The sequence below is a fragment of the Apis laboriosa genome, unplaced genomic scaffold (genome assembly GCF_014066325.1).
Source record: "Apis laboriosa isolate Shangri-la unplaced genomic scaffold, ASM1406632v1 scaffold170_cov151, whole genome shotgun sequence".
NCBI lineage: Eukaryota > Metazoa > Arthropoda > Insecta > Hymenoptera > Apidae > Apis > Apis laboriosa.
The window spans coordinates 1,032,404-1,052,259 of NW_025222134.1; the positions used below are offsets into that span (position 1 = coordinate 1,032,404).

Here is a 19,856-nt window from a genome sequence, read left to right on the forward strand (position 1 = left end):
AGAACTTAAACAAGGATCATTCCCATGAAACGATCACGAATGAAAAATTTTGTATTATCTTATCATTATATAAACAAAAAAGAAAAAGAAAACAGAAAAGTACATTTTAAACTGATTTAAATCCTTTAGAAATAAAAATATTATTTAAATTAAATTAAATATATATATTTAATTGTTTTTATTTTCATAATTATTTTAATAACATTTATTAAATATACATGTGCGAAAAATAAAATATTTTATATAATTAAAGTATTAAATAAAAATAGACAAATAATCAATAAAAATAGATAATGATACAAAATATATAAATCTTAATATATTTGAAATAAATTATACAATTAATATTTTTATTAAAATTATTTATTGATACAATATGATTTTGTATTAACTCTATACTCATGCAAGTTAGATTGAAGAGTACTTACTATATAGTAAGTAAACCGGTTTTCAGTGGGATCTCGATAGTTACAAAGCTACTACCTATGCCATGTTATCCTGATATTATTGTCTAGGAGCAAGAGCTAGGAGTGAGATAAATATAATTCGAAAATCTTGGATACTATTCAATTTGACTGCAATTCCTGAATAAATAATAATCTATTACAAAAATCTATATAGTAAAAAACTTATATGCAAATTATATCTACATAAATAAAAGAAAATAAAATAAAACTTTAATAAAAGAGAAAAAAATTGAATTTATTTTAATTTATTATAGTTGGATTAATTTATTTTAATTTATTATGAATGTTTCAAATAATTTTAAATATCCAGATCAAGATAATAAATGAACAAAATCTGTTTTACCGTGTTCATGGGATAAGTAGGTCAGTTCTTATTCTCGCCATTTGCCGTTCGGCGGTGCTCGTGTCCTCAAGATATAATTTTAATTCATTCATAAGAACCATGGCAGCACGAAGATTAACATCTTCTTCAATAATTATGTCCGAAAAATGATCTCTTAAAAATCGTAATATTATATTCATTTGATGGTTAGATCTGTAAATATGTATAAATTTCGAAATTATAATAAAAATTTTGTATTCAAATCATATTTTAATGAAAATTGAAATTTAATTAAATATTGTTTTTACTTTGAAGAAATTCTTAATTTTTCTTCTCCTTCGATAATAGGCAGTATCTCGATCAAACAATACATTAGACAACTAGTCGTTTGTACGATATAAATATTTTCGAAAATTGCTTCGAAAGATTTTTCTTTCAAAAATGTCAAAAATTCTTTCTCTTTTTTAGGTATTCTTTTGATTTGTACATCAATGATTTTCTCCACTGATGTACTTCTTAAAGCTAAAATCATAGGCAAAATATCTTTCGTTTTTACTTGAAAATGATTCCTCTTGGTTAAAAATTTAACTTGATAATTGTTATCAATAGTATCCTCAATCGTAAGACGAATAACAGGTATTGGAATTTGATATTCATTTTCTTCGATTTTGTATGAAATTGTACCATACACATCACAGAAAGGATTTTTATCAAATTTTGGTATATTGAGAACAACGGTAGCCATAACATAACTATTCGGTTGAATTTTATCAATTCGATATGAAAATATTTCATTAACTAATTTCCAAAACATCGATATGCCACAAAGTTCATCGTTATCCTTAAGAGATACGTTAATCTGAGGATTACTTAACGTTCTGAAATAAAGTTAAAAACTTTATATTATTTATAAATATATAAATATATTTTTTTATGGATAATATTGTTAATAATGTTTTACTGATATTTATTAAGAATTAAGAAAATGAATTAAAAATAATTAATATGAATTTCAATTGACGTAATATTATTTTCATTTTGAAAATATTTATTATTTTTTAATTTATAATTTTAGAATTTTATTCTCATCCTACAATATTAATTCTATAATATTAGTATATGATATAATATATAATATTTCATATTTCAAAAAAATTTTTGTGATATGTCAATCGATTTAGATATAAAAATTAGAAGTATAGTTACTTATTATTCAATATTTAACAATAAAAATCGTATTCAAAGAAGCATAAATAAAGGAAGTCTGTACAGTTGTACAGATGATTTCAGTATTGCGTTTGCGCAGATATCATCCAGGCAAATCGACCCGCGAAAATATTAACCAATCAGTATCTACGAACGAATTGGTTAGTAGCAGACGACGCACGCATGGAAGCATACGAAACAGTGTATACTTCTTTTCAGTAATCTGCAGGATGCCGCCGTGATCGTGTGGTGTCTATAGTTTTCATTCAATAAATCAGTTGTGTCACGTGTGTTTTGCGAATTTATAATTTAAAGAATATACTAATATAATCGTGTTTCGATTCACAGTATATTTTGTTTTCGTTTATACAAGATTCAGTCAAATCAAAGAGAACTGTTGATCTTGCAGAGGATGCAATAGATGCATCGTTGAATCCTGATATTAGGGCATATATGTCCACGCCAAGTACGTATCAAAACAAATAAACATGAAAATATACCAAAATAAACTAGAAAATATGATCATTATATGACATTAAGTTATGACATTAATTAAGTAGAAAGGGATTTTCTCTGATCTATTTGATATAGGAAATATATACATTGATTATATCACTGTTTAAAAAATTGAAATCTTTTTATGATTCTATTGATAACATCTGATTGTATATATATATATATATATANTATATATATAGACAAAAATTGATAACTTCTTATTATTTCTTTTTTTAAATGTTATTTATTAGTATTAAATATCTAAGTTTAACGAATCATTAAAATATTTAATGATTTATTTATAAAATATTTATTATTTAATGATTATTGATTGGTATAACATTATGTTATATTACTAGCATAATTTAAAAAAACATAAAATTAAGTTTAAAAAAAAATTATCTGTGTGCGTGCGTATTTTTCGTATTTCTATGCAAACTTTTCAATAAAGCGTCCATCGATTCTTAAATCTAATGTTCTACTTTATAAATATTGCACGTATTATTTTGTATTGGCCTTGAAACTTCGCTGAATAAGCAAACATATATATTTTTATAAGACGTAATTTATTTCATTATTTTCTTTTTAATAATATTATATAGAAAAAAAAACAATTTAATAATAATTATATTATTATTATATAATATAATTTATAATATTAATATTAATATTAATATAAATATTAATCAATATTAATGTAATCGATATATAATATTCTATTGAATAGTAGAAAATGTATTAAATAGAATTACTTATTATATTTATTATTATATTATATTATTATTTATTATATTATTATATATTTATATTCATTTGATAATAGATCAAAAAATTCTTTACATATATGATATGTAAAAATATTATGAAGATTTTATTTATAGAGCATTATTGTGAAATTAAAATGTGTAAATTGATGGCATATGTGTAAATTTTAGTTATTATTTTATATACGGATAGAATTATGTTATTTATTTTTTTTATTCGTGATCTTACAAAATTTTATAATTTTATTTCATTTTAGTACAACATAGGTTTTTCAACATCGTATCCTTAAGAAAAAAATACGTGATTGCTGATGACTAATCATGTATATTCTATTTCAATAAATATATGACACATTATTATTTATTTGAGGGTTTTTTAAATTTATTCTAATTATTTTTTTTATAAAAAATTATGAAAAATGTAGAAAATAATTTTGTAAAAAAAATTACATATAATTTATGTTTCTAATGAATAAATTAATTCAAATTGTGAAAAATGAAATAGTTATAATCATTCACACTATAGAAAAGTAGAACCAATTTCATTATTATTTATTTATATTTAAGTTTATATTAGCAAATTTAATATTTCTTTAAGATTTATTCATTAAATAGAATTTATTTAAATACAATAATTTAAATAAAATAAAATATATATATTTATATTATTGTTATTATTATTATACGAATTTTTTTTTCAATGAAAAATTATAAATTGAGCAGAAGATCAATAATTATTCAAATCAATTATTCGATATTATATTCAGATTGATAAAATTTTTTATAAATTATAAGTATCATTTGAATTATATTTGATATTTAAAAAAATTAATTTTTCGTATAATAAAAAAATTTATAATTTTTATTTCAAACTTTCGAAAATTAAAAATAATTAAAAAATATATATATGTATTAAATATAATAATTTTTTTATCTAACTTCTTTTCAATATATATAAGCCTAATGGAATATAGTATAAATATGTTCATATATAGAATATACAGAACAAAAAAGAGTTATATTATTAAAGTAAAATTTTATAATTAAAATTTTAATGAAATATTTTAATTTTGTTAAAAAATATTAAATTTTCTTAGAAATTATGATTGTATAGTATTATATGAGATTATGAGACTTATCTAAATGCAAATGTTTAATTTTTTTTTATCGATTAATAATAAATATGTTTGATTCAATTGATTAATGTACTATAGGAATCGATTCACTTGTTTCAGTTCGATATGAATATAGAAGAAAAATCGTACAACGAGAGAAGATGACATTACGACGATATGTGTTCGCGGCGATTAGGCGAACACTGCTGGCTGCTGGTATCTTGACATTGTTGGTGTTACTTCTATCTAGCCAGGATGCCGACAACAATGTGCACCAAGGACTTTTGTTGGAGGTGAGTGATGATTTTTTATATATTGGCCAAGGATTTTTTTTGTTCTTGGAAAAAAATTTTCCACGCGTGTTTAGGATTCAGAGTACCAAAAAATTAAATACATCAGTTTTCAAAAAACAAATATTGTAAAAAAGCTACGAAACGATCGTTCTTATTACAAATATAACTAAAAATTATGTTTTTGTTCGAAATAATGAAAAATTATGTTGATTTCACTTTCAGAAAAAATATTCTTTTATTTTTATAAAAAATAATGTTTAATGTTAGAAAAAGATGATCTTACTTAATTAGATTTATATTACAGAATAAAATGTATGTATTTCATTATCTAATTAATATTTGTTTTTTTTATTTTATGTATTTTTTATATAAAAATTTATGAATTTTAAATCATTAAATTTACCAACAATCCTTGATCCTTTATCTTTATCAACAATCAAATGCTAATAATCTTTTATCTTTCTTATTTCTTTTCTACTTTTAGTCGCATATCAATGAAATAAAAGTATGATTCTTATATTATTAGTTTATTACAACAAATGAATAAAAGACAAATAATAAAGAATTAAGAAATTGAATAACGAATATAATTTCATCTGTTATTTATAAATTTGAATAAATTTCTATTCGAATAATGTTTGATATTGTTGTTGTAATTAATACTTATGTTCTTTGAACAATGCTTTACATATAATTCTATGTACTATGTATATGAATGACTATGCAAAAGATGATTTACTATTACTACCTTATATTCCATTATATTTTTTTCAATCTTATTGATACTTTTTAGTTTACTTTTTAAAAACAAATTTTAATAAAATAACATAAGTATAATATTTAGACGACTTTTTTATACATACATGCTACGAGGATGATCTTTACTTATATATCTGTTATTTCATGATCGAAAAGAAAGATTAACGTTTCATCCACTTTCTTATGAAATCATATATATATTTATCATAATATATATATATTTTTTACTCTACTAATTTAAAAAAATATATCATGAAGTTATTTCTTTCTGATTTTCTTTTTTTTTTTTTTGATATATATGAGAAAAATTATTTTTAATGTTATATCGTTCTGTATGCATTATAATTTATTCTTGGAGAATTAATTCTTGGAGATTAATTTTTTGCAATACTTGTATCAATCTATATAAGATTGTTCGAAAAAAAAAATTTCTTCTCTTTTTTACCCTTTCGATAGAGTGGTTAGATCGAAACAGTTTTCAGTCTTACGTAAAGCAACGTAGATTGGCAGATTTCCAGGCGCAATGCGGCACACAAATGTAGCTGCCTACAATTGTACAATACTACCCCTTTAAGCATGCAAAGAATGGTTAAAGTTACCCCTCAATCTCGACAATTACTTTACCAATATAAATCGATTTCTTGCCGATACGAACGATTGCAATTTTATTTGATATTTTTTTATCAGGTGGATAGAAAATAGAAATCGATAGTTTTGAAATTATATTTTGATTTTTATGCTCTCCTGTATTTTTATGATATTCCTGAATTTTGATTTTTTTTTTTTTTTAATAAAATTTTAATAATTTGCATATTATTCCTTCCTACAATTATTGTAATAAATATTTAACTTTAGAATAGCTGATTTTTCCAATTCAGATAATTTGACTGGATTTTAATATAATAGACTCTTATTATTTTATCATTTTTTTATGATTTTTTACTTCTCTTCTCTACTTCTTTTATTAGCGTTTTGTAAAAGTTTCTAATATATTATTGTGCTTTTATCATTTTCGCGCTTAAAAGAAGAGAGTTATCTAACAGCTTCGAGAAATCATCTTCGTGATTCTGCACGGTGTGGTCTCAATTCTCGGTATCGGTTTTAATTTTGAATTCCTATCCCGTGCGACCATCGTTGCGTGGTTTATTCTCACAGACGGTTTCAAATATAATATTCATTTTAACTCTATTTATTTATTTCTTGGAACATTGAATTTAAATAAAGATTTTTGTAATTATATTTGCTGTAATTCATATAAAGATTGAACATTGAAAAAAAGATAGAATATAATTAACAATTTTTATGTAAAATATTTTACATAATAATAGAAGTAACTAAATTTGATTTTGATTTGATCAAATTTGAAAGTGAATGTTAAACGTAAAATATTCAAATTCAATGCATTAAAGCTTAATGTACAATTTTAATTTATAATTTAAAACTTAAAAATTAATTACAATTGTTATAGATAAATCGCTATAAAACATAATGAACAATGATGAGAAAATAAATCAGGATTTAAAAAAAAAAAAAGATACATGGATATCTTTACATGATTTCCCAAATCACGTGACATTACAAAGGGTTAAATCTATCTTTCCAAACAAGCTTCGAATAGTATCTAAAAAAATTCCACGACTTCCTGCTTAACGTACGATAACAGAAGCAAACATCGTTTTCAACTTTAGAAAAGAAGCAGTATATTATTATGTTCACATAAAACGTAGTTTTAATCCTTAAAGTATTTTTGATTGATTTTACGTGTTAAACTACAATACATAGATCGCGTAACGATTTACATAAAATTACATTCGTTAGTGAGAAAGCGTAATAAGCAAAGGAAGTTATACAACCAGATACAGCAAAGAGCCACAGAAGTATCTTCTTACGTAATATGTATACCCATATACAGATGATGGTCCACTAGAACCGGTCTATAATACTTTCCGTGTTTGACCGATCATATACAAGAAAAATATATTAGCTGAAAATAGATGATCCATAAGCAAATTGAAAAAAATTCCATTTTTCATTTTTGTTTTTTTCGAAGTCCAACATGTTGTAAAGATATCTTGTATTTCTTCTATAATAAAATTTATATTTCTTAAAATCTTGTGAAGATTTTATAAATTTTTGTAATGAAACTTACACGTCATTTTCATTTTTTTTCTGTTTAAATATAAAAGTTTTATGTTTTTAATTTTTTAATAATTTCATTTATTATTTATTTCTTGTTACATTTATCCTTTATACCTGAAAATTTAATATTTTCTTTTTATTCTGTTCTTTGATTATAAAGAATTTTTTTAAAAATTTATCTAAATTCTAAATATATATATTATGAATTTTAATTAATTAAATAAACTTAACATTTTTTTTATTTTCTAATTAAAAAAAGTTTAGGATTTTTTTATTTTTGTTATATATCTTTATATTTTTAGAATTATAAATATATATTAGATATTATATGTAGCTTCATATCGAAAATTAATATCATTAATTTCTTTTTGAAAAGTTAGATGTTCACCGTGAGATACTTATGAACTAGCAAGCGTGTTGCAATCGCTCTTAATGTCATTGAGAGTAATCATTCTCCTTGTGCAGGGTCCCTCGTTACGACAAGTGCACCAAGCTAAATAAGCATCATTTCAAATAATTTATTATGAAATTCGTATCAAAGAAACAAAAAATTATTTTATATTAATCACTAAATTGTTTTGAACATGGAAACCATTATTAGATTATTATTATATTTGATCTGTAATATTTTCTAATAAAATTTATTTTATTAGAAATAACAATGATTTTCATAATTCACAAAATTTTAAAATCTTTATTTTAATAAAATTATTTTTTTGCTCTTTTTGAACTAATATAATTTTTCGTTTTAAGGTATGAATCATTTCATGAACAAGAATCAAGTGATAACAACGGATAGATAACTAGAAGCACATCGATTCGTCGTGATTGGAAAAGTTATCGACTTAAAATGAAACAAAGTTGAAATACGAATCGTCAAGAATTACGCTCTGGAATGTATATAGATTGTTGGATAATTATAGGTTAGATAAATGAGTAATTTATTCGATATTAAAATCGATTTATGATTCATTATCATGATATTATTTATAATTTGAGAATTTTTTTATTTTACAAAAAAATTTCTATTTTTATTATGAATTTTTGTAGTTAGCATAAAGTTATATCAAAATAAAATACTTAAAATTTTTTAATTAAAATAAAATTAAAATAAAACTAATTTTACTTTTAGGGAAATTAATCGGATTACTTGTAAATTATATTACAATAATATTATATAACTTTTATGAAACATCCTATATAGTTACTTAAATTAAAAGTAAATATTTAATCTTTGAATTTTTGCAAAAATTAATCAAGCTCTACTCTTAATTATACACTGTCGATTAATTGCTAGCAAATCACTGATGACCTAAAATCGATTAAACTTGGCGTCCAAGCTTGTCGACTTAAAAACTCAAAAGTAGGAACTCTCTAACAAAATATATGTTGAAAAAAAGATTATTCACAAAATATCGATTAAAGGAGCTTAAGCTATAGTATCAAAGCTCATTATTATTATTATATGTAATTATTATTAAATTATATATAATGTTTCGTATTAAAAATGCAAATGCTGAAACATTGCTATCTGCGATGTAAACAAATGCATTTGAATTAATGTAATTAGTGGCAATGATTAAATCGTTTGTATATTCATTATCACCAAAGATTCGCTAGTTTCCGCAATGAAATGTGTATATTATACATATATACAAATTCATATATTTTTATGAATCCAGTAATATGATCTGATCGTTAGTGATTAGTTAACAGTAAGAATTTTTTTTATATTCAAATCTATTATTTTTCGATACTTTCTTAATAAGATCGTCATTTTTTCTATAGTTCTATCTATACTCATATTATCTAATCTTTAATTGAACATTCTCAAATCTATTTTATCAATGTTTCAATTTTTCAATTATCAAATTGTGTACTTGATTTTTCTGTGATATTTTTGAAATTGCATTAGTTATGAAAATACGTAAGAACATGGATAGATGCAAAATTGAGGTGTAGTGCAGCGTGCGCTGCACCACTCGTGTGGCCCATATTCACCGCATCGACGGCGTCGGCGTCGGAATAGCTATTCGGCTTCCAGTCCGAAATCAATAAACGGAAGACAGTATTTCTATATTCGGTGTTTCCGCCTAGCCACGATCATTGCATTCTCTCTCGATCATTAGAAATTTGTCTTTTTGTTGATGACATCATACATATCGTTTGTTCAAAGAAAAAGAAAATTTTTTGTTTATTAAAATAACACAATTGATGATGAGAAAGAATTTTAGAAAAATAAAAATGTTCGAAAAAATTTTCAAGTGTTAAATATATTGCAAAAAATTTTATTTTAATTTTTTTACAGTTAAAATTGTTCTAGTTAAAGATAAAATAATTGGATTAAATAATAATTTATAAGTTATTTAATTTTATTCTTATTTGATTCTTATTCTTATTTAATTTTTAATAAATTTAAAATATTCTTTATAAATTCAATCATTTCTCTAGTATTAAAGTGATAGAATTAATATTAAAATAAATCTAGAATTTTTAATGAAAAATTTAATATTCAAATATATCTAATTATTTTATTCTATACAATTGGATGTACAAATATTGTATTAAATGAAATATAGATCAAATAAAAATTCTAGTGAAATTAAATAGACAAAAAATAAAAGATATAGATCTAATTCTGAGTATTCATTCATATTTTGTGAAATTAAAAAATCAATATAAATAAAAAGAAACATGCAATATAAATAATATAATATAATAAATAATTTCGATTCGATTCAATTTTTCAATATTCTTCAATATTATCGATAATCAAAAAAATTTTATCAATAATCTAAAAAATTATGTAATCATACAAGTGATTAATTAAATAATTTACGTAATTCTTAATCTAAGTGTTTATTTTTTAGTTTTAACTCATAAGTATTCTATAAGTAATGATGTAAGAGTTTTTAAGGTTTCTGAAACATTTTCACAGATTTTAAGAAATCTTACAATTAAATGCTCATGCTACAAATTCTCTTTTTTTTTATATCTTTTTATATCACCATTATTTTTAATTTAAAACTGATTATCATTTAAGATTGAAATTCTTTCTTAAATGAAAAAAAATTGTTTTTCATTATAATTTATTTTTATTTATTCTTTACGATGTTTCAAAACTCATATTGGATTTACTTTAAATTGTAAAAACCTCATGAAATATCAATTATATAATGACGGATTTCAATGTCTTGAGATTAAATATAATTACCAGTAATAATAATATGTATGAATCATGAAACATTACTGGTATATAAATATAAAAAAAAACTAGAAAAAATTTAAAAATTGAAATTTTTAAATTTATTTTATTTTAAAAAAATTTTTAAATGCAAATTGATAATTATATAATATATTATAAATTATTAATCTAAAATTATATAATAATTTTAATGTTATAGTTAATATAGTACATCAAAAAGTTTTTTATAAACATTTCAAAATTTTGATCGAATTTTTACTATACATAATCTTTAAACTTATAAAAAGTCTTTAGAATGTAGACAATTATGCTTGGAATCTGTACTGATTGTTCGATTATAATGCGCCAAGTAGGCGTATAACGCGTAATCATACTGAATAAGCAGCGGCGAGTGTTCTGATTAATTGCAGAAATTAGGAAATTGGATTAACCTTGCATGCAGATAGATGGTTGGCACACATAGCGCATGCACGTTAGTTGAAAGAAAACAGGTTTGTAGCGGCAAGCTTTGAATTTTAAAACGATTTAAGAATTGTAAAATTAACTGAAAGTTTACGAATATCATTCAGAATTCGAATTGTTCTATTATAATTTATACGATAATCAGTTTTATGATCTACTTATTAATTACTTTTTATTATTGTATTATTCGCTTCATTGTTTAATTATTTCATTTCATGTAAATTTAGATTAAATTTAGGATGTTAATGTTCCAAATTTAAAAATCATTATAAAAATATGGAAGAAAAAAGTAAGAAATTTATTTTTTTTTTAATTATTTAAATTCTTTAAAATATTTTTTTATTAAAATATACATTACTTATTAAAAAAAAATAACACATGTTTTAAATAACACATATTTCCAATAAATTTGAATGTATTAATTTACAATAAAGAATATAAAATATAGATTTTAAAAAAACAAAAAAAATAATTATTTATTTTATAGAAAAAGATTGAATGAAAACCGGTTTTTTAATTTCCTTTCACAAACAGTTTTAATATTTCATGCATTCAATTTTAATGATTACATAATATCTTATGTGACATGAAATGATTTTATATATAGATGAGTTTTATATTTCATTTGAAATAAACAAGGTAATGCATTTATCTATTCTTCTAATGTTATTGCAGTTGCGCATAATACATGAAAAATGATATTGATTGATTTTTTGTCCATATGTATTAAATACGATAATTACATCGATAAATTAAATATCGATTATTCTTTCCCGACTATTATTGTTACTATCTATATCTGAAGTTCTATAATTTGCAATGAATTGTATTCACGAAAACATTTAATTTCAATTTCATAATATATATTCAATTTTGTGATTTAATTCAAATTATTCATATAAATTTCAAAACTCTAATAATATTAGAACAAATTAAATATGAATACTTGAGCATTTAATGCAAAACAGTTTAAATTATGAATATTAAAGTAAATATTAAAATATCTAAATTCTTTTTCCCTTCCCCATAATATTTAAATATTTGAATTTTTTTAGAATATTATATTTTTCAAGAATTATAATTTTTTCAAATATCTGAAGTTTTCAAATATTTTTAGTTTTAGTAGAATTTTTCGAATATTTAAATTTTTTAAGTATTTAAATTTTTCGAATAAATTTTGAATTTTAGATTTTCATAATATATATCTAAATTTTTCAGATTTTCAATGATCTTAAATACATGAATATTCAATATTGCTATTTTGAAATATTTGCAGTAATGAATTTAAAAATTTAATTTATTCGCTAGAAATAAAAATGATATGTAATTTTTTTATCATGTTTAATGAAGTATAAGAATATATATGTAACTTCATGTAATAATCCGAATTAGAAATATAATTTTGGAGTATTTGAAGAATTATATAAAATTATAGTATAACATGAATATTAATGAGAAGTCCTCAATAGGAGGATTCAAATCTGACACCAGAGGAAAAATTGATGGAAGAAGCAGCAATCGCTGAAACTGAAAAACGATTGTATGAAAGAAGGAAATTTTTGGCAGATAAATGCGCTAAAGAAGGTTTAGATCGATTTGGAAACGATTCTCTTCATAGACCTAATGCTTGGGAATTTCTTGTAAATAGAGAGTACCATTTAATATGGTGTAATGTCTTCAAAGCAGCTTCTACCTCTTGGATGTATAATTTTAATCTACTCGCGGGGTAAAAAATATTATATAAAAAATATTATATTAAAATATCCTTTATACGAATTGCTCATCAAATTAACAATTAATAAATTTTATTTATAAATTTTTTAGATATAGTCCGCAATTCTTAAAGGCCTCAAAAGCAGTACCTGTTTCTTTAGCAAGGCAGAAATATCCCAGATATACAGCAGATGAGTTGAACAAGTTCCTAAATGACAGTATCAGTTTTTTGATAGTAAGGCACCCGTTTGAGAGATTGCTCAGTGCTTACAGAGATAAATTGGAGCACAGCTTGCCACATACATTTCATAGTAATCTTGGAGCTCATATTGTTTGGAACTATAGATCTAGGGTAAGAATTTATTATTATTAAATTTGATTACTTTAGTTCAATTTTATTGTTCTGTTAATTTAATTAATTTTCTCTTATGATTTTTTTATTTTTAAATGATCGCATAGGATCCAAAGACAAATGGACGACATGGTCCAAGGTATCCACTTTTTGAAGAATTTGTACAGTGGTTATTATGTCAATGGAAAGCTGGAAATGAGCTTGATATGCATTGGACTCCAGTTGTGATTTTTTGCACACCATGTCAAGTGCGATTTGATGTGATTGCTAAATTTGAAACGCTCCACGTAAGTATTCTTTGAAGAATTTTAAATAAATTGATCATCTTGTACTTTGAAAAGAATGTCTAATTACTAATTTTAAAGGAAGATCAAGATTATCTCATAAAACAAGCCCATGTAGGGCATATCATTAAGCCAGAATGGAAGAATCCTACAAGAGGTGTTCAAACGAAGGATGTAATAAAGAATTATTTCGCTCAATTGTCGAAATCTCAAATTAAAGATCTTTATGAGATGTTTAGGTAATATGTCTTCAAAAACTTTATATAATTTTACTATATAATATTTTTATATAAAATATTTTTAATACTTATAGTATTTTATAATACTTATTATTATTATTATATTTTCTTATTATTTCTATTTTATTTCAGATATGATTTTGTGCTTTTTGGATATTCTCCCGATGAATATATAGCACTTGGAAGAGATGAAAACACGGTATTAATCTGTAAAAATTAATGATAGTATTTTATAGATAAATAACAAACGCACTAGCGTTTGAATTGTTTTTCTTTCTATTTTATCTTTTTTAAATCATATAAAGCGATATCAAAATGATATCAATTACAACGAATATATTTGATAGAATATCTCACGAGTTAAGATGAAAAATAGAAACATACCAAAATTGTTCGAATAAACAATAATCATGCGAAACACTGCTGCATTTAAATTTTTAATAAATAAAGTGTTATGATATATTAAATTGTTAAGGCCTAAGGCGAATAAGTATTTGTAAATTGTTATAAATCAATGTAAAAATGATTTTAAATGTTTCATATATATAAAAATATTCCATTGCTTAAACATTATATATATATAACAATGTTATAATATATATATAATATATATATAACAATGTTAACATTGTTATATATATAACAATGAATTTTTTAGTACATAAATGTTTATGATTAAGAGCAATGCTTACTTTGTTAATTTTTTGTGCTTTAACATTGAATAGTTTAATATTTTGAAATAGAATACTTTCCATTCTAAATAGAATATATAAAAATAATTTTCAAAAAATATAATGTAACATATATATAAAGAAAATTTATTCCAAATTATTTCAATTTAATGAAAAAAAATTTAATCAACTTTATATTTGTGTATTTTAAAAAATATATGTTTTCTCTAATTTTATATATGTAAATAAATATATATACATATATGTGTAAACACTAAATATGTATACACATATTAATGAATGTTTTTGAAATGGTTATTATTATCATTGTACCAATGATAATAATAGTATTCTCACGAGAAGATGTAATTAATAATTAATAAGACTTGCAACTTCCAAATGCAAATATTTAAAAATTTATGAGTTTTTTACTACTTATTTATATTTTAAAACAGATTTTTGCGTTAAATAGAATTATATCTTTATGATGAAACAGCTTTTATATAAAGATTTAATAATTGTTTTAATTATTATACAGTACTTATATTTAATATGAAAATCAAATTATTAAAATATTTTTTATCAATAAAATCAAATTGTTTGTAAAATTGAAAAATAACAAAAATGCTATAATAAATTAATCCCTTATAATTTTAAGTTATAAATACAACGTGACAATAATTATATATTAATATAAAAAATGAAAAAAAAAAAAATTATATATAAAATTACAAAACATCTTATTTGAATAAAATTATAAATTAATTATAATTTAATTTAATTAGTTAAGAATATAAGGTAATAATAATATAACTATATAATATAAAATAATAATATATAAGAAATATTTAATTTGTTGTCCAAAATAAAATAGAATATCTATAATTTTTGATAATAAAATATTTATCGATGTGTTTACTTGTAAGACATTATTTTTGTTACTTTTTTTAATACTTATAATTTTTTAAAATAATAAGTTATTAATATTTATTGTAAAAATTTCTTATGAATATGTATCACTAACGTATTTCTTAAAAATCAAAACTTGTTTCTATATTTTATTCATAAATAATGTACTTACTTTTCTGAATTGTTCATTAGTTCTATTCCAATAACCCATTTGTCAGAAAAAATATACTTCCAATTGCTTTTTATTACCATATATTCACAGGAATCAAATTTATGTTTTATCTTCTTTATCACTGGTTGACCATCTATGGTATATAACTACAAATTATACAAAATTTAATATATTTTAAAATTTATTAAAATTTGTATTAATATTATAAATATATATCATATTTTTTTTATATAATTTCCTATTATATTAAAATATAAAATTTATTGTTAATTTTAATATAAATTATTTTTTTTTAAGTTATGTATATAATATATATAATTAATATATAATTGATATAATTGAATATAAAAATAATAGTAATATTTCGAAAAAAAGGTATTTTTCCGAATTTTTCAAAAAATTTATTTTTTTTTAAATAAATAATAAATAAATAATAAACTCACGTCACTATCACAATCCAATATTATATTTCTTCCATATAACGCTTGATTATATAAAGATTCTAAAGCATGTTTTGTCATATCTTGAATTTCTTTAATATCATTTTTTGTTTTCTGGATTCGAGTTTGCACATCTGACAATTGTTTCATTAAATGCTCTTCTACGGGATTACAGTTTGAAGTTGATATTGGTAACTCATTATCGCTGAGTGCAAACATATCTTCATCCATTGAATCCATTTATATTTTTGAAAATAAACACAATATTTAATGAATACTTAATTTAATAATAGATAATTAATATTATCAAAAACATATAATATAGAATTTTTCTACGTTCACAGCAATTTGCATGATTCATCATGTGATAAATTAATTTTAAGTGTCATTTTCAATCAATATAAAATATTGAATTAAATAATGTTTAAAAAAAAAAAGATTCAAGAAATGTCAGTAATTTTCCATGTTTAATTTAAATATATAATATAAATTAGATAATATTTAAATTATATTAAATTATAATAAATAAATTATATGATTATATATAATATAAATTCATAAATTAATAACTTATAATATATTTAGTATATAATAATATGATTAATATATATATTTATTATCTATAAATCTAAAAATCTATAAATCAAATTATAATTTTTCCTTTAACACCCAAATTTAATACCAACTATTAATAATATTTAAATCATTTAATCCCTATATTAAATCAATGTTAGAAATGATGCGAAATTAATTATATTTAATTTTTGAATCTCATACTTTGAAATATAATGATGCATTAAATACTAAATTTGTTTTATATTCATGTATTCTTTGTTTTATATTCTTTATCTTACATTTTAATTTAATTTGAGATTACAATAGAAAAAAAATAAAACTATAGAATAGAACAGACTTTATATTTTAGGGAACTTTGTATCCCACATTTTTAAATATCAATCGCAAAAAAATTAGAAACATATTAAAACATATATATTTAACCTTAGCAGTTAATTAATCAATTAATAAAGTTATAAGAAAACAAAATTAAAAATATCTTTTTTATAATATAACATAAATATATATATTTAACTTAATATTTAACCTAAGTTAATAAAGTTACTAAAAAAAATAAAATTAAAAATATCTTTTTCGTAATATTTTCGTACATATATACTTAATATATATATATATATATATATATGTATATAGTAATCAGGGCACAAACTACATACAAGATAGATTAATTATGCGATGTATTTTTATGGTTCAAATTCTTAGAGTTTAGAGTTTCATTTTCATGTCATTCTATCATTATCAATCCAAAATCTGATTGTGAATTTCTGATACTTATTCTGGCAGCAATTATAAATAATGTAAGCAATTAAATAGATTTTGATATCATGAAAATTTCTTTCTCGAAATTTCTGGAAAAATTTTGCATGCTATCTTTTGTTCGATTATATAAACTCTTAATACAAAATTAATTTGAAAAAAAATTTAATTTTACAAATTTAATTTTATATCTTTTATCTGATTATATTCTTTTAATATAAAATCGAAAATATAATAGATTTTTAGTGTTCTAGAAGTTAAAGTTTATTAGAGTAGAATAGAGACAGAATTAAAGATTAGTATCATTTCTTGAATATTTTAAAATTTTTTTAAAAAATTTTTTGTTTTTGATATTCAAAGTTTTTGATATTCAAAAGATGATCCTAATTCTTCTAATCCTCAATTTTTATTTTACTTTATTTTTAAAAAGATATCGCTAATACTCAAAAGATGGCACTAGACACTATGTATTTCGTCTAGAAATATAAAAAATATAAAAAAATTAAAAGCATAATACTTTTTATGCAAAATTACTATTTATATTTTTAATTTTTATAAAAATAAATACATTTTATAAAATTCTATATTTTGTTTATATTTATAAGATATATTTATTTAGAAATCTATTTTAAATTATTTATAATGTCATATTAAAATTTCGTTTTAATTCTAACATTAGTAACGTCATAATCTTATTCTAATCGATAAGTTGAGTATGATATTAAAATAATGCATTTTGATTCTTTGGAGCATTCTGATCCTAAAATATGAAACGAGAAAATATAGTTGATTTTACGTCTATTCTATATCTCGTTTGTGCCAAATATCATAAGATTATTTAGCTATTAAATATCAGTTGATTGATAACATATATTTACGAAATTATATATTAAAATTCAAATAAGTCAATTATTCTATTCATAAGTGTGTAAATATTTTTATATCAAGACTATTGAAAAAAGAAAGTGCAAAAATATTAAGATTATAAAATGCCACTTCCAGCTGCATTAGCTGCACGACTTGCTAAAAGAGGTCTCATTTCTGGATCAGAAAAACATGGTATAATCTTATTTGTGTAAAATAAATAACAATTTTGTTCCTTTATAAATAAATTAATTAAACAATTGTGAAATAAATAAAAATTTTATATCATAAAATATTTTTAGAATCAAAAAAAGAATCAAGGAAAAAGATACATGAAGAAGTAATAGCTGAAGATTATGATAGCACAAAAGATGATATTAATCAAATTGATATATCACAAAAATTTATGGTAAATATTTTGAAAAAAATTTATTATTATTGCACAGTGGTAAATAATATTAATAATAAATAATAATTATCTTTAATTATATAATATTGTTATAATGTAGTTTAATAATAATTTTTAAATTTAATTTCTAAATAACTTCTAATTTTAGGGATATAGTGGTTGTCCAAATAAATATAATATTTATCATGAATGTACAAAAAAATGCAAAGAATTATGGGGTCTTGGACATGTACAACCTTCTGATAAATATTTAAAGAAACAAATAAAATTAATACAAAGATATCCTTTACCAGAAACATGGAAAGCTGTTTATGATCCTGGATCGTTAGTATCAATTTTTTTTTTTAAATATTTATATTTAATATGCATTTAATATTTAATTTACCAATAGGGGTCAACATTATTATTGGGATTGGTCATCTGATTTAGTATCTTGGCTACCACCAAGTCATCCAAAATGTCAAATATCTCAACCAGCTTCTCAATTAAGGGAAGAATTACATCTCAAAGCAGCAGATCAAGATGATAATATATCAAGTGATGACAGTGGTAGTGAACAAGAACCAATGGAAGTTAGTAATAACTTTTCAAAATTTAATATCATTAATATATTTTAATTATTATTATAAATAATTATTTAATTTTTTTAGGTAGATGAATTAGATATGAAAAAGGATAAGAAACCAGAAAATAGATCAAGACATAAATCAGCAGATATTAAAAGAAATCAAAGATTAGAAAGATCCGAGAGTAAAGAAAAAAAAGATAGGACCTTGGATCCTATGGATCCAGCATCATATAGTGATATTCCACGGTAATATTTTTTAATAATTTATATATTTAAGTATAAAACATCGAATTTAAAATTTTTTTTTATAGAGGAAAATGGTCTGATGGTTTAGCAAGACACAATGAAGCTAAAACAGGAGCAGATACAACTGCTTCAGGACCACTTTATCAAATGAGACCATATCCCAGTCCAGGTGCAGTTCTTCGATCAAATAGAGCTAATAAAACAGAATCAGAATCATCTAATAAATCTAAAGTATCGTGTCCTGAAAAACCAGAATAAATATTTTTGTTTTTATATTTTCACTATATTATTGTGAACATTTATTGTAAATATAGCATAATAAATAAAAAATTCATAAATAATTTTATTATTTTTAAAAAACAAAACTAGAATAGTTTTCATTTTCTAAACTCCTTTTATAACAAGTTTATTTTTTATTAAAAATTAT

General features: G+C 21.4%; 3 protein-coding genes across 4 annotated transcripts; 2 read left to right on the forward strand and 1 right to left on the reverse strand.

Annotated features, from left to right (window-relative positions):
• Positions 1-345: 345 nt before the first annotated feature.
• On the reverse strand, positions 346-16,433 carry LOC122711419. Its single transcript, XM_043930180.1, has 5 exons — positions 16,014-16,433; positions 15,571-15,716; positions 1,098-1,667; positions 811-1,002; positions 346-584 (listed from the first exon to the last, which is right to left on the reverse strand). Exons 1-4 carry the CDS (start codon positions 16,248-16,250, stop codon positions 816-818), a joined length of 1,140 nt encoding a protein of 379 aa, XP_043786115.1. The 5' UTR covers positions 16,251-16,433; the 3' UTR covers positions 346-584; positions 811-815.
• Positions 2,174-14,386, forward strand: LOC122711420 (carbohydrate sulfotransferase 11). 2 transcript variants are annotated; one of them, XM_043930181.1, is made up of 7 exons: positions 2,174-2,461; positions 4,493-4,665; positions 12,700-12,956; positions 13,055-13,295; positions 13,403-13,582; positions 13,661-13,818; positions 13,951-14,386. In XM_043930181.1, the coding sequence occupies exons 1-7, from the start codon at positions 2,449-2,451 to the stop codon at positions 14,036-14,038; spliced, it is 1,110 nt and encodes a 369-aa protein (XP_043786116.1). In that variant the 5' UTR covers positions 2,174-2,448; the 3' UTR covers positions 14,039-14,386. The 2 variants fall into 2 exon arrangements, with proteins under 2 accessions (XP_043786116.1, XP_043786118.1); XM_043930183.1 differs by lacking the exon at positions 2,174-2,461 and adding an exon at positions 8,317-8,486 and having other exon boundaries at positions 4,529-4,665.
• Positions 16,434-18,033: 1,600 nt separating the features above from the next.
• Positions 18,034-19,794, forward strand: LOC122711493 (polyglutamine-binding protein 1). Its single transcript, XM_043930308.1, has 6 exons — positions 18,034-18,401; positions 18,509-18,615; positions 18,764-18,939; positions 19,007-19,187; positions 19,266-19,429; positions 19,495-19,794. The coding sequence occupies exons 1-6, from the start codon at positions 18,332-18,334 to the stop codon at positions 19,685-19,687; spliced, it is 891 nt and encodes a 296-aa protein (XP_043786243.1). The 5' UTR covers positions 18,034-18,331; the 3' UTR covers positions 19,688-19,794.
• The last annotated feature ends 62 nt before the right edge of the window (positions 19,795-19,856 follow it).